We start from the raw sequence: 14,914 nt of genomic DNA on the forward strand, positions 1-14,914 counted from the left end.
ATTCTTTCTGAACTCAAGTTCAAACCACTAAGATGATATATTTTTTAAAGGAGGCTATTAACAATGCAGTAAAATGCTAATTATACAGATTTGTTGGAAAGAGGACTCAAACTGAGGGCTGTCAGATTTTAGCCCAGACTCTGCCACGAACTACCTACAAGATCTTTTTTTTTTAAAAGATTTTATTTACTTATTTGACACAGAGAGAGAGACAGCGAGAGAGGGAACACAAGCAGGGGCAGAGGGAGAGGGAGAAGCAGGCTTCCTGCGGAGCAGGGAGCCCGATTCGGGGCTCGATCCCAGGACTCTGGGATCATGACCCGAGCGGAAGGCAGACGCTCAACGACTGAGCCACCCAGGTGTCTTGGCCTTTGGGATTCTTAAAGTCAATGGTCAATCATTAGTCCCTAGATTAGATTGGTCCCTATCTATTTATTAGGTCCAAATTTTGTATTACTTAAAAACATTCATTCGATTAGAAACAACCAAAATGTCCATGAGTAGGAAACAAATTAATTATGATATATCCATTAAATGGAATACTGTGTTCATAAAAAGAACAAGAAAGGTCTTTAACTCCCCAAAATGGAAGGATCTTCAAGATATATGATAAGTAAAAAAAAGCAATGTGCTGAAAAGTATGTAAAGAAACACTGGAATATGGGCGCCTGGGTGGCTCAGTCATTAAGCGTCTGCCTTTGGCTCAGGTTATGATCCCAGGGTCCTGGGAATGAACCCCTCATCGAGCCCCGCATTGGGCTCCCTGCTCCATGGGAAGCCTGCTTCTCCCTCTTCTACTCCCCCTGCTTGTGTTCCCTCTCTTGCTCTGTCTCTGTCAAATAAATAAATAAATCTTTAAAAAAAAAAGAAACACTGGAATATGTAAGCACTTTATATATATATGAATATATATAAATGAATATATAGAATATTTGAATGAAAGGATTTACAAGAAACTAATAACATTTTTTAAAGAGAGAGAGCATGAGGGGGTGGGGGTGGGGGAGGACCAGAGAGGAAGACAGAGAACCTTAAGCAGGCTCCATGCCCAGCATGGAGTTCTATGGAAGCATGATCTCACGACCCTGATATCATGACCTGAGCCGAAATCAAGTCAGATGTTCAACTGACTGAGCCACTCAGGTGCCCCTCAAAACTAATATTTTTTTTTTTTAAGATTTTATTTATTTGCGAGAGAGAGAATGAGAGACAGAGAGCATGAGAGGGAGGAGGGTCAGAGGGAGAAGCAGACTCCCTGCTCAGCAGGGAGCCCGATGCGGGACTCGATCCCGGGACTCCAGGATCATGACCTGAGCCGAAGGCAGTCGCTTAACCAACTGAGTCACCCAGGCGCCCTCAAAACTAATATTTTTAATGTCTATCAGTAACACTGAGGGATATAGGGAAACTTCACCATATGCCATTTTATGCTTTTTGAATTTTGTAATAGGGAAATATTTTACCTAGTTAAAGATTTAAATTTTAAAAATCTGTTCATCCTATAAGAACATTTCTATTTTAAAAAATTTTTTAAAGATTTATTCATTTTTAATTTTTCTTTTAAGATTTTATTTATTTATTTATTTGACAGAGAGAGACACAAAGTAATCAGGCATTGGCTGCAGTTTTCAAAATAGAAAGTTTAAAAAGCCATGAGAAACAAACTATACTCTAAGTCATAAGATGCAAAATATATAAGATATCACTGCTGGGCAATTTATGAATTATTTCTTCTCTCCAACAATGAATCTTCTGTCTCACAGGTCAGTTTTCACCTGGTTGCAACTATATCAAGTATCTCAATATATTCCATATTTACGGGAAAATAAGTGGGCAAATACTACTGTCATTTACTAAGAACCAACCCTGTTCTGCTCACTGTGCCATACTTTGTGGTCTGTGCTTTATGTGCTCCAATCCATCCTTACACTAGTTCTAAAATAGCTCAAAAAAATAGTTATCCCCTGGGTGCCTGGGTGGCTCAGTTGGTTAAGTGTCTGCCTTTGGCTCAGGTCATGATTCTAGGACCCTGGGATTGAGCCCCACATCAGGCTCTCTGTTCAATGGGGAGTCTGCTCCTTCCTTTGCCTGCCACTCCCCCTGCTTGTGCTCTCTCACTCTTTCTCTCAAATAAATAAATAAAATCTTCAAAAAAATAGTTATCCCCGGGCGCCTGGGTGGCTCAGTTGGTTGAGCGACTGCCTTCGGCTCAGGTCATGATCCTGGAGTCCCTGGATCGAGTCCCGCATCGGGCTCCCTGCTCGGCGAGGAGCCTGCTTCTCCCTCTAACCCTCCCCCGTCTCATGTACTCTCTCTCTCTCTCATTCTCGCTCTCTCAAATAAATAAATAAATCTTTAAAAAAAACCAGTTATCCCCATTTTATAGATAAGGCAACTGGAATTCTGAGAACATAAATCAGTTGCCCAAAGTAATAGAGTAAACAACAAAGCTGAAATTTTAATCCTGCGCTATGTGACTGTGGGTTCTACTAACTGGTAAAATTTAACAAAGCCAATGAGACAATTTCAAATATAAAAACATTTAGATTTTTTTTTTAAGATTTTATTTATTTATTTGACAGAGACAGAGACAGCAAGAGCAGGAACACAAGCAGGGGGAGTGGGAGAGGGAGAATCAGGCTTCCCGCTGAGCAGGGAGCCTGATGCGGGACTCGATCCCAGGACTCTGGGATCATGACCTGAGCCGAAGGCAGCCGCTTAACGACTGAGCCACCCAGGCGCCCAATATAAAAACATTTAAAAATTAATCTTGTTGGGGCGCCTGGGTGGCTCAGTTGGTTAAGCGACTGCCTTCGGCTCAGGTCATGATCCCGGAGTCCCGGGATCGAGTCCCGCATCGGGCTCCCTGCTCGGCGGGGAGTCTGCTTCTCCCTCTGACCTTCCTCCCTCTCATGCTCTCTGTCTCTCATTCTCTCTCTCAAATAAATAAATAAAATCTTAAAAAAAAAAACCACATGATTCAGGAGACTATACAAACATATTCACAGCAATATGTGGGGGTTTGGGGAGGAAAAAATAATCTAAATGTTGGTGATAGGAAAATGGATATATAAATCATGGCATATTCATATAACGGAATGCTACATGGCAGAGAAACACAACAGGGATGGATCGAAATCAGCAGAAGTATAATGCAGCATGGAAATAATTTTATCATGGAAAGATAAGCAAAAGTATATAGATAGTTTAGGAATATATATGATAATTACATAAAGAAAAGTTGAAATGGTTTTAAAAAGTTAGGATAGTAATTAGCTTTGGGAAGAAGCAAGGAGAAGGTGGGACCTGGGAGGAACACACAGGAAGCTTCAATAGGTTAAGGTTCTGTTTCATAAATTGGGCCATACATTCACAGGTACTCATTTTATTATGTTGTATAACCTACAGTAACATATATTTTTTCGTGTATGTCAGACTTTTAAAAATGAAAGAATTGTCAAGTTGCTTGACAGTGCAGAGTTAAATTTCTACTGACAGTGTATGAGAGTGCCGATGGACGTGATTTAAATTTTTTCCCTCGGCTTTAGGGATGGAGGGGAGAAGAGTCCCACTTCAACGGCTGTCTTGGAGTATCTTTGTGAGCTAAGGCGCAATTTCCTCTGCTCTCAGGACATTGATGATACCTGCCCAACACTCCTAAGGGACTCTAAACCAACGGCGTAAGAAATGGTGGGACTGCATGGAGTTGGCAGAAAGATAGTTACTGATTTTACACTGTTGGAAAATAGAACAGTGCTTTATACTTAACAAATTGCTGTAGTTGGTTTAATGTCCTTTTGATGGTTCTATACAGTTTCCAAAGGTTGCAACATTTTCCATTCCTAGAAACGGAGGGGAGGGGCAATCCCTCTTTCCCTCTGCTTCCTTCCCACCCACCATGCCTTGGCACCTGCTTTTCCCTATGCTGGAAAACCCTTCGAGGCTTTGTTGGTCTGGCCGACTCCTGAACTTCCCCTAAAAATTTTTCAAGGGCTAACGCCTCTTACAAACTCCTCTCACCCTTTAATCATCCCAGATGACCACAGCTCGGGGGTTTCTGGGTAAATCGCTCCGTCAAACCTCAGTTTCCGCAAAGAAAAGATCAGCTTGGATGTCTGAGGACAGCGCAGAGGGTAGAGAGCCCTCTGCAGATGCTGGGTTGGAGCAGCCTAGTTCGAAAACCCCGCCCGCCCCCATCTCTGGGCAGGTTTGGTTTAATTAGAGCCTCAGTTTCTTTAGTTTGACTAAGGGATGCTTTGACTCCGTGGAACCCGGCCACCGCTTAGCACCCCCCCCGGGGGTTCCCGCGCTTCCTTCATGACCTCGGGAACTGCTCGCAGCCGCCAAAGATCTCTCCTCTCTCGGTGCCGTAGCCACTCTAAGCGCCGCACCCCGCGAGGCGGAGAAAGTCTTCCAACTGCGAGGAGGGGCCCTGACGCAGGGCGGGGAGGAGAAAGCTTTGGCGGCGCTCTAGCCCGCCAGGAATCGCTGCGCTCTCACTCGGGAATCCTGATTGGCTGAAGGCCGTCGCTCGCGCGCGCGTCTTCCGGCCCACGGGGTGGGGCGGGGGTGGGGGGGGAGATGCCAGGAGGAGCACGACTTCCGGTGCGAGGCGCAGTCGTCGCGCCTGTCCGGCCCAATGGCGGCCCCGCTGCTTCACACGCGGTTGCTCGGAGATGCGGCCGCTTCGGCCTCTGCAGGCAAGACGCTGGGCGCGACGAGGACTGGGTGAGCGTCCGGGACGCTTCATTCTGCGCATCTGGGAACGAAGTTCAGGACCGGGGTTAGGGCAGCGGATGTGAAAGGGCCTAGGGCAGAGCTGAAGGAATCGTGGGAGCAACGGGTAGAGGGTCATCTCAGGTCCTCAGGAGTAAGCCCATGCCCCTTAAGTGGGTGGTAAAGGTGGGAGAGGGGCTGGGAAAATGAATCTGTTCTCCGTTCCAGAGTCCCCTTTTCTCCCCACGGGGCTCCCTCATAGCGCCCCAGGCCTGGGTGCTACCTTCTCCTTTGCTCATCCCTCCCGCTTCTTCGTCTAGACTTGGAAAGAGTTCCCTGACCTCATTGATTTATCAGGCGAATGCTGTCATTGATGGCAAACGGACTCGTAATTTTCTGTTGATGTTTGAAATTTGTTTCCACATACACGTTTTTTAACAGCCTGTCTTCCTCCACTCTTTTTTCTTTTTTTTAAGATTTATTATCTATTTGAGAGCGAGCGAGCGAGCGAGCTGGGGGAGGGGCCCAGGGAGAGAGAATCTCAAGCCGACTCCCCGCTGAGCTCAGCGCTGGAGGTGGGGCTCAGTCTCAGGACCCTGAGATCATGACCTCATCCGAAATCAAGAGTCACATGCTTAACCGACTGAACCATCCAGGCGCCCCTGTCTTTTTCAACTTTTAAAGCTCCTAACCCCCATAAAACATTCTGGGGTTTAACTTTGAGAGTCATTAGTAAGATGCTGTGTCGCCCCCCCCCCCCCCCCCCCCCCCCCGCTCTGCTTTGTGTAAAGGAAGAAAACTTTGTGAAACACTTAGCAATTATATCATTCATGGTATTTATTAAGTGCCTATACTTTATTGGTTATACACTGAAGACTAATCTATCAAAAGAGACAACATCTGTGCTCGCAACAGAGCTTACAGTCTAAGGAGGGAAAGACAGTGACTAATAAATAAAAGAACAGTATGGTTTCAGGTAGAGATAACCTGAAGAAATAAAAACAGGGTGATGGGGGGAGTGAGGGGATGGCCAGACTTTAGATTTTGGCCCCTCTGACATTTGACCTTAGCTTGAATGACCTTAGCTTGAATGAAGACAAGAACCCAGCATGTCTAGGTCTGGAGCATGAGTGTTTCTGATAAAGGGAACAGCAAGAGAAATGGGAATCAGCTTGGCAAGTTTGAAGAATAGCAAGGACACTATGGTTGCAGTATGTTAAGTGGTTGGAGATGAGGTCAGAGAGGTAGTCAGGGGCCGGATTAATGTAGGACCTTGAAGACAGCGACGAAGAGTTTGAATTTGTATTCTAAGTGAGGTGGGAAACCTTTGGAGAATTTAACAGGAGAGTAGAGTAGCATGATCTGTTTTAAGTTTTGGAAAAGATCATTAGATCACTGAAAGAAGACTGTTGGGAGGTTAGAGTGGAAGCAAGGAAGCCAGGTAGGAGGCCTTAGCGATAGTCCCACTGAGTGATGTTGGCTCCATAAGTGTTGACTATTAAAATTTTTATTATTCTCTGTCCTGCACTTAATAGTGTGATAATCTTGGTTCTACAGGCTTTCAGATATGCTCACTTTGGAGAATGATTTCTTCAATTCTCCCCCAAGAAAAACTGTTCGGTTTGGTGGAACTGTGACAGAAGTCTTGCTGAAATACAAAAAGGTAAGAGATCATGTGAGGTTTGATGTCTTTCTCCCTGCTGCTTTATTGAGATGTAATTGATACGTTGAGGTTTGGTTTTTGTTGGTTAGGATACAATTGTAGCCTTTATACTAAAGACCAGTAGACATAATAAAATGAATTTTAGATGTCAGTCTTGAAGTCAGTTGTTTAATAACAGCATTATGCTATCAGCTCAAAATTAGAGTAATAACCTCTTTGCTGAGGTTGTATGTCTTCAAATGCTTTATTTACATAGTATCTTTCAAAAACTTGAGCAGGTGCTAGAATAAAAATCATTGATCAGAGCATTTTCTTTCTTTCAAAAAAAATTTTTAAGGATTTTATTTATTTATTTGAGAGAGAAAGAGTGAGTGAGAGCACCAAAAGCCGGGAGGGTCAAGGAGAAGCAGACTTCCTGCTGAACTGGGAGCCCATTGCTGGCTTGATCCTGGGACCGCGGGATCATGACCTGAGCCGAAGGCAGACCCTTAACTGACTGAGCCACCCGGGCGCCTAAAAGCATTTTATTTCTAAAGGAATTACCTAAGCATTGTTTTGGGACAATAAACCAGCTCTGTCAATAGAGATTTTTTTTTTTTTTTTTGGTTCTGTGTTAGTTTAGAAGTGATTCTACTAAATCTCAGTGATGGAAAATATGAATGTTTTATTTATATGTATAAGCATTTTATTTATTTATTTATTTATTTATTTATTTATTTATTTATTTATTTAAATGATTTTATTTATTTGACAGATACAGTGAGAGAGGGAGCACAAGCAGGGGGAGTGGGAGAGGGAGAAGCAGGCCTTCCGAGGCTCAGGGAGCCTGATGCGGGGCTGGATCCCAGGACCCTGGGATCATGACCTAAGCCGAAGGCAGACGCTTAATGACTGAGCCACTGTATAAGCCAGGCGCCCCTGTATAAGCATTTTAAATCTACATATATGAATGGATGGTACCTTGTGTCATCAGCTATTTTATTTTAGGTGTCAGTACATAAGTATACCTAAATGTGAACAACCTTTCAGTATTCATTTAGTTTTTTTCCAAGCTGCCTAGCTCCACTAACGTGAGTTTTTAAATTTTTGGAATTATAATTTTACAGTCCAATGATGTGTGAAAGTTATAATGTTCCTTTTGTAATAGTTAAAAGTCCTGCTGTTGGTCTTTAACAGGAAACTGAAGTAAGCAGAACTACTTTCTTTTTTTTCCCGTTCTTGTTTAGGGTGAAACAAATGACTTTGAGTTGTTGAAGAACCAGCTGTCAGATCCAGATATAAAGGTAATTAATTTACATTTGTTCATTAGCAAAGCTGTAGCCACTTTGTACAGATTCAGTTTGCACTTTTGGTCCTGTTCCATCCTCTAGAACTTGCTCTCTGTATGATCCGTCGCTTGAATGCAGCGGCTCTCAATGGCTCTCAATGGGCACTTTTGCCCCCAGGGCACATTCGGTGATGAACTGGAGACATTTTTGGTTGCCACGTCTTGGGGAGGGAGGGGCGCTCCTAGCATCCAGTGAGTGGATGACAGGGATGCAGCTACACAGCCAGCAATGCACAGGGCGGCCCTCCACAACAAAGAATTCTCAAGTCTGAGATGCTAGGACTGCTCAGGTTGAGCATCCCTGCTTTATCTTTATCTTTCTGGAACCTCTTTCCTCTATGCTGCATGCTGCTCTCATGTCTCTCCACCGAGAAAACAAAAACACAAGTTGACTTGTCTTTCGAGCTAGTACACTTTTCATTGTTTTTGGAAATGTTTCAAGAGATATACCTTTTAAGATATATACCTGTCATGTAGGCACAACTCAGTGAATTTTGTTTCCCAACTTTGGAAAGAGTAGTCTCTTACCATGGCAATAGTAGTCAGATCGTCTGGGATCAAATCCTTACTCTCTTGTTCCCCAGTGTGTGATCTTGGGCAGGTTGTTTAACCTCTTTGCCTCTGTTTTTGTCTTTGTAAAACCAGAAAAACAATAGAGGTCTTTTAAATGTGAGGTTTTATAGGATCCAGTGAGTTAATATATGAGAAGCACTTAGAACAGCCCCTGACACAAAGGGCTTCGTTAGCTGTTATTCCTGCTGACAGCCCGCACTTTCTCATTTCCCTGCGCATTTAAATCCACTATGAAGTCCTCTGCTCTGATTACTATGACAGAGATTACCAGTCATTTCTTACATGCTGATTTCAGCAGACTTTTTTTTTTTTCCAAGCGTTTTACGAATTCCTTGTAGCAGTTGACACTGTTGACTGCCCACTTCTTAAAACCTTCCCTTCAGTTTCTGGGATCTTCCTGTCTTCTTATCACTTACGTCTAATCATTCTTGTGACTGGTTATTAAATTTGGTGTTGATTAGGTTTCTAGACTTGACCCTTTCCTTCCTGTAAGAATTATTCCTGCATGATCTTATGCCCTCGTGGCTTTGGAATTCCTGTGGCCTGGTAACTTCCAGATTTGTATCTATAGCTCATATTGCTCTTGTGGGCTCTAGACTTGTTTGTTTGTTTGTTTTTAAGGTTTATTTATTTATTTTAGAGAGAGCATGTGCACAAGCAGGGGGAGAGGTGGAGGAAGAGAATCTCCAGCAGATTCCTCCTGAGTGCGGAGCTCGACATGAGGCTTGATCCCACGACCCCAAGGTCATGACTCCAGCTGGAATCAGGAGTCAGATGCTTAACTACCTGAGCCACCCAGGCACCCCTCCCGACTTGTTTCTTAACTGCCAGCCCACAAATATTACAAGTGCCCCAAATTTATCATTTTCTCTCTCCCAAACACACTCCTCTACAGTCTTCTTTATTGCCTTAACTGATGTATTGCTTACCTAATTCTTAAGCTAGGAACCTTGGGGTCTTTCTCGACTTCGTCACCCCTCGTTTCCATCGATTCACCAGGGCCTTTGGTGGAAAAAAAAAAGTCTTTCAAGGCTTCTTGTGTTGTTGGTGCTCTTTTGTCTGGATTCTTCTCTTAACTCCTTTAGGTTATCTAGGTTTCCAGTTCTCCTCTATCTCCCATTACCCCCCCCCCCAAATTTTACCCTCCACAGTGCAGCCTGAATCCTCTCTAAAGCATATGCTAAACGTGTCGTTTTCCTGGGGGGAAACTTAATGCCTTTTGCAGAAAGGCCGAGCTTCTTAGCATGGTCTGCTGCATTGTTTTTCTATGTTCAGTTTCACTAGATACTTTATTCCATGAGTTCGCCACTTTTTTTCACCTTTTTTTTTTTTTTTTAATTTTTAAAAAAGTAATCTCTACACCCAGCATTGGGTGCCACTTCTGTTCATCTTTATCTCTTTTCATGTGCCTTTTGTGGCTGCAAGAGGTCCTCTGTAGTCACTTTAGTTGCTACCTATTGGAGCATGGGATTACCGTGCCTCCCTCCCTTACTGGCTTTGTGACTGAGGGTAAGTATACTGCACTTTTGTGCCTCATTGGCCCCAGCTATAAAATGGGAACCAGTGGTAGCACCTACCTCATGGGATGGTTGTAAGGATTAAATGACCATATGTTAAAATCTTAGAACAGTGCCTGGCATGGTAATTACTATATTAGTGTTTACTGTTATTATTAGTTTATCTACAAAACTCCTACTATTTGAGATCCAGCTGAAGTATCCTCTTTTTTTTTTCAAATTTTTTTTTTTTAATATTTTATTTATTTGACAGAGAGAGACAGAGCAAGAGAGGGAACACAAGCAGGGGGAGCGGGAGAGGGAGAAGCAGGCTTCCTGCTGAGCAGGGAGCCCGACACGGGGCTTGATCCCAGGACCCTGGGATCATGACTCGAGCTAAAGGCAGACGCTTAACGACTGAGCCACCCAGGCGCCCCATCCTCTTTTTTTTTTTTTTTAAAGAATTTATTTATTTATTAGAGAGAGAATGAGCAGGGAGAGGGGCAAAGGGAGAGGGAGAAGCAGACTCCCTGCATAGCAGAGAGCCTGATGTAAGGCTCGAGCCCAGGACCCTGGGATCATGACCCAAGCTGAAAGCAGACTCTTTTTTTTTTTTTTTTAAAGATTTATTTATTTATTTGAGAGAGAGAGCACATGAGAGGGGGGAGGGTCAGAGGGAGAAGCAGATTCCCTGCCAAGCAGGGAGCCCGATGCGGGACTCGATCCAGGGACTCCAGGATCATGACCTGAGCCGAAGGCAGCCGCTCAACCAACTGAGCCATCCAGGCACCCTGAAAGCAGACTCTTAACTGAGGTGCCCCTGAAGTGTCCTCTTTAATGGAACTTTCCTTGGTTCTCTCTAAGCACATGGGTGTTCATTTCACTGTATTCCCCACCCTTCCAGTAGATCTTCGTAATTACAAATCTGGCTTACAAGGACTTTGGTAATTTATCTCTGCCCCTCCTTGATTCCCCTGTTTGTCTGTTGACTTGCTTACCATATACTCCAGCCATAACAGAACTGCTTTTGGTTTTCTCAGTACATGCTTGTCACTCTGTGAGGAATGAAGCCCCTAGAGAACACCCAGTCTGTTTATAGGCAGCAGAAGTCACTTCCTGTTTGAAGCTCTCCCTGACCCTGGCGTTCTTCTACGGGTACAAAGGACCATTTTCTTTGTGTTCTGTTGTTTTTAGGATTTTATTTATGTTTTAAGTAATCTCTATACCCAGTGTAGGGCTCAAACTTAACAACCCCGAGATCTAAGAGTCACATGCTCCACCGACTGAGCCAGCCAGGTGCCCCCACTGTATTTTTTATCAGCACTTCTCATCGGTATCTTGACATACCAACAGTTGCATCAGTTGTATCTGTTAGTTCAGAGAGTGTTGCAAGTGATTTGCTTCTAATAGTGGTTCAGTACTAAAGCACCAGAGTCTGCAACTAGTACTCTTTAAAAAAAATGGAGCAGGGGCGCCTGGGTGGCTCAGTTGGTTAAGCGACTGCCTTCGGCTCAGGTCATGATCCTGGAGTCCCTGGATCGAGTCCCGCATCGGGCTCCCTGCTCGGCAGGGAGTCTGCTTCTCCCTCTGACCCTCCCCCATCTCATGTGCTCTCTCTCTCATTCTCTCTGTCTCAAATAAATAAATAAAATCTTAAAAAAAAAATAAAATTAAAAATTAAAAAAAATAAAAAAATGGAGCAGTTTTGGGGCGCCTGGGTAGCTCAGTCGTTAAGTGTCTGCCTTCGGCTCAGGTCATGGTCCCAGGGTCATGGGATCGATCCCCGCATCGGGCTCCCTGCTCCGCGGGAAGCCTGCTTCTCCCTCTCCCACTCCCCCTGCTTGTGTTCCCTCTCTGGCTGTCTCTCTCTCTGTCAAATAAATAAATAAAATCTTAAAAACAAAACAAAACAAAAACGGAGCAGTTTAAATGTTAGCTTTATAATTTTCTTGCACTTTTTTTTAGTGGAAAAGGGATAGGATAGAGTTAACTCATTTTTATTTGCACATACCTTAGCTTGTCTTCTCTGCTTCAGGCCTTGGTGAGCTATCAGTACAGTTACCTTTACTGGTTGTGGACATTATGAAATTACCATAGTGCAAATGAGTTGCAATTTACTTGATTTAATTGCCAGCTTACTTGGGGTTTCATCAGGGAAGAGTCAATCTCATTGAAATTTGTCACAGATAGCACGTCGCAAGCAGTCAACGGTTGAATGAAGTTGGGGAAAAGGCGGTGGGCTCCTTCTCTGTGTGGAGCGAGGTATTGTGGGAGAGTGGACAGAGCGTAGGCTTTGACCCAGTCAGACAGGTTTGAACCCAGTTCTTTATTAGCTTCTCACATGGGCAGGTTGCTTACTAATTTCTCTTAGCCTCAGTTTCCTCAGCTGTAAAAGGGGAACGCCAGGGCGCCTGGGTGGCTCAGATGGTTGGGCGTCTGCCTTCGGCTCAGGTCATGATCCCGGGGTCCTGGGATCGAGTCCCGCATCGGGCTCTCTGCTCCTTGGGAGCCTCTTCTTGCTCTGCCTCTCTCTCTCTGTCTCTCATGAATAAATAAATAAAATCTTTAAAAAAAAAAAAAAAGGGGGGAACGCCAGCAGTCCATTTTCAGCATTGTTAGGATTAGTAAGGGATGCATTTGTGTGGTGTTGGCACCATGCCTGGCACCTGCTGTGTTCTCACTAAATGATACCCCGTATCAGTAGTCTGTAATTGCAGGTACAACCCTGGCTGGCAGTAGTCTCTCACGTAGGTACCATACTGTCTGTAATATTCTATCACTGTAAGCACAACACTGTCTGTTAATAATCTCTTGTGATAGGAACGACATTGTAGTGCTTTTGTTTATTTATATGTTCCTTTCCCCTACTGAGTCTTAATCAGCAATAACCATTTCTTTCAAAGTTGGGGTTTTTTAGTTTGTTCTTATGTATTTGTGCATATGAATTAATACAAACTATATTTTATATTTATCTAACCTATAGCATATTTTATACATGGCTTGTTTTCTTTTAGCAGTTTTTCCCATGTCACTAAAAGTTATTAATGATGAACAGTAATTTTATTGCCTAAAAAATACTTCATAGAGTAGTGGAGCCAACATTTATATATAACACATCTTTTTTTTTTGAGAGAGAGAGAGGGAGAGAACATGCACGCGCAGGGGGAGGGGGCAGGGAGAGAGAGATTCTTTCAATTAGCAGTAATCGCGCCTCGGATAAACCTCATCGGCTACGATACTGCCACTGCGCAAAGCTGAGAGAGAGAGATTTTTTTTTTTTTTTATTCTTATGTTAATCCCCATACATTACATCATTAGTTTTAGATGAAGGGTTCCATGATTCATTGTTTGTGCATAACACCCAGTGCTCCATGCAGAATGTGCCCTCCTCAATACCCACCACCAGGCTAACCCATCCTCCCACCCCCCTCCCCTCCAGAACCCTGTTTGTTTTTCAGAGTCCATCGTCTCTCATGGTTCGTCTACCCCTCCGATTTCGCCCGCTTCATTCTTCCCCTCCCGCTACCTTCTTCTTCTTCTTTTTTTTTCTTAACATATATTGCATTATTTGTTTCAGAGGTACAGATCTGAGATTCAACAGTCTTGCACAATTCACAGCGCTCACCATAGCACATACCCTCCCCAATGTCTATCACCCAGTCACCCCATCCCTCCCACCCCACCCCCCAATCCAACAACACTCAGTTTGTTTCCTGCGATTAAGAATTCCTCATATCAGTGAGATCATATGATATATGTCTTTCTCTGTTTGACTTATTTCACTCAACATAATACCCTCCAGTTCCATCCACGTCGTTGCAAATGGCAAGATCTCATTCCTTTTGATGGCTGCATAATATTCCATCGTATATATATATATATACCACATCTTTATCCATTCATCTGTCGATGACATCTTGGCTCTTTCCACAGTTTGGCTATTGTGGACATTGCTGCTATAAACATCGGGGTGCACGTACCCCTTCGGATCCCTACTTTTGTATCTTTGGGGTACCCAGTAGTGCAATTGCTGGATCATATGGTAGCTCTATTTTCAACTTTTTGAGGAACCTCCATACAGTTTTCCAGAGTGGCTGCACCTGAGAGAGAGAGATTCTTAAGCAAGGTCCACGCTCAGCGCAGAGCCTGACGTGGGGCTCCATCTCAGCAACCCTGAGATCATGACCTGAGCCGAAATCAAGAGTCAGATGCTTAACCAACTGAGCCACCAGGTGCCCCTGTCTATAACAGATCTTAATATATTTAAGTCTAGTTACAGGTTGGGTTGAGAAAAAGTTATATGTATTGATGTCTCTAATTAATTAGCTTAGACTGAGTATTAAGATGTTTTCACGTCAGCATGAATATAGAGGAAATTGAGGTAACTCTTGGTCCTGTGGTCTTACAGTATTTGAATCTGCTATGTTCTTTATGCAGTTCGAAAAATTCCCACCTATCAACATTTCCACTTATCTCCTGTATGTCAGAGTTACTATGTTGCTTTTTTTTAAAAAAAAAAAACAGGAAAAGATATTGTAACATCCTTCTGTTTTGATACAAACTAAGAAATTTTCATCCCAATTTTGGCTTCAGTGCAAGTTTGTGACTTTTTCTCCTAATTTAAATATTATTGGTAGGTGCTTGGTGCAAAATAGGTATCATGTTTTCGTTATTTTAGAGGATTTGTGATTTTGAAAGCACTTTTCTTTGTTTACCTTAAGGATGACCAGATCATTAACTGGCTGTTAGAATTCCGTTCTTCCATCATGTACTTGACTAAAGAGTTTGAGCAGCTTATCAGTATTTTATTGGTAAGTTTGCCACTTACTTCACTGACTAGTATGTGATTCAGTACTTTGAAAACAGAACACATTGTATCAGTAAAATGTTTCTTACATGTTTCTTTCCCTCCCACCTCTAGAGATTGCAGTGGTTGAATAGAAGTCAGACAGTGGTGGAGGAGTATTTGGCTTTTCTTGGTAATCTTGTATCAGCACAGACTGTCTTCCTTAGACCATGTCTCAGCATGATTGTTTCTCATTTTATACCTCGTAAGTGGTTCTTTGCTTTCTTTGCTTTCTCATTTTTTAAATACCTCTTTTTTAAGATACTACCTTCTCAGAACCCTGTGGGGATTGT

The 14,914-nt window shown here is 43.3% G+C and overlaps 1 protein-coding gene and 1 pseudogene across 1 annotated transcript in view; one reads left to right on the top strand and one right to left on the bottom strand.

Annotated features, from left to right (window-relative positions):
• The first annotated feature begins 4,570 nt into the window (after positions 1-4,570).
• Positions 4,571-14,914, top strand: part of RRN3 (RRN3 homolog, RNA polymerase I transcription factor) — a 29,526-nt gene continuing 19,182 nt past the window's right edge. The window contains exons 1-5 of the mRNA XM_045875018.3: positions 4,571-4,728; positions 6,274-6,379; positions 7,606-7,662; positions 14,497-14,586; positions 14,697-14,826. Of these exons, the coding sequence (XP_045730974.1) occupies positions 4,640-4,728; positions 6,274-6,379; positions 7,606-7,662; positions 14,497-14,586; positions 14,697-14,826 (472 nt within the window). The 5' untranslated portion in view covers positions 4,571-4,639. The remainder of the gene's footprint in view (positions 4,729-6,273; positions 6,380-7,605; positions 7,663-14,496; positions 14,587-14,696; positions 14,827-14,914) is intronic.
• On the bottom strand, positions 12,955-13,031 carry LOC123845025 (U4 spliceosomal RNA; annotated as a pseudogene).

Source organism: Mirounga angustirostris, unplaced genomic scaffold, assembly GCF_029215605.1.
Source record: "Mirounga angustirostris isolate CCGP_5_RB_7025 unplaced genomic scaffold, mMirAng1.0.hap1 SCAF_5, whole genome shotgun sequence".
NCBI classification, from domain to species: domain Eukaryota; kingdom Metazoa; phylum Chordata; class Mammalia; order Carnivora; family Phocidae; genus Mirounga; species Mirounga angustirostris.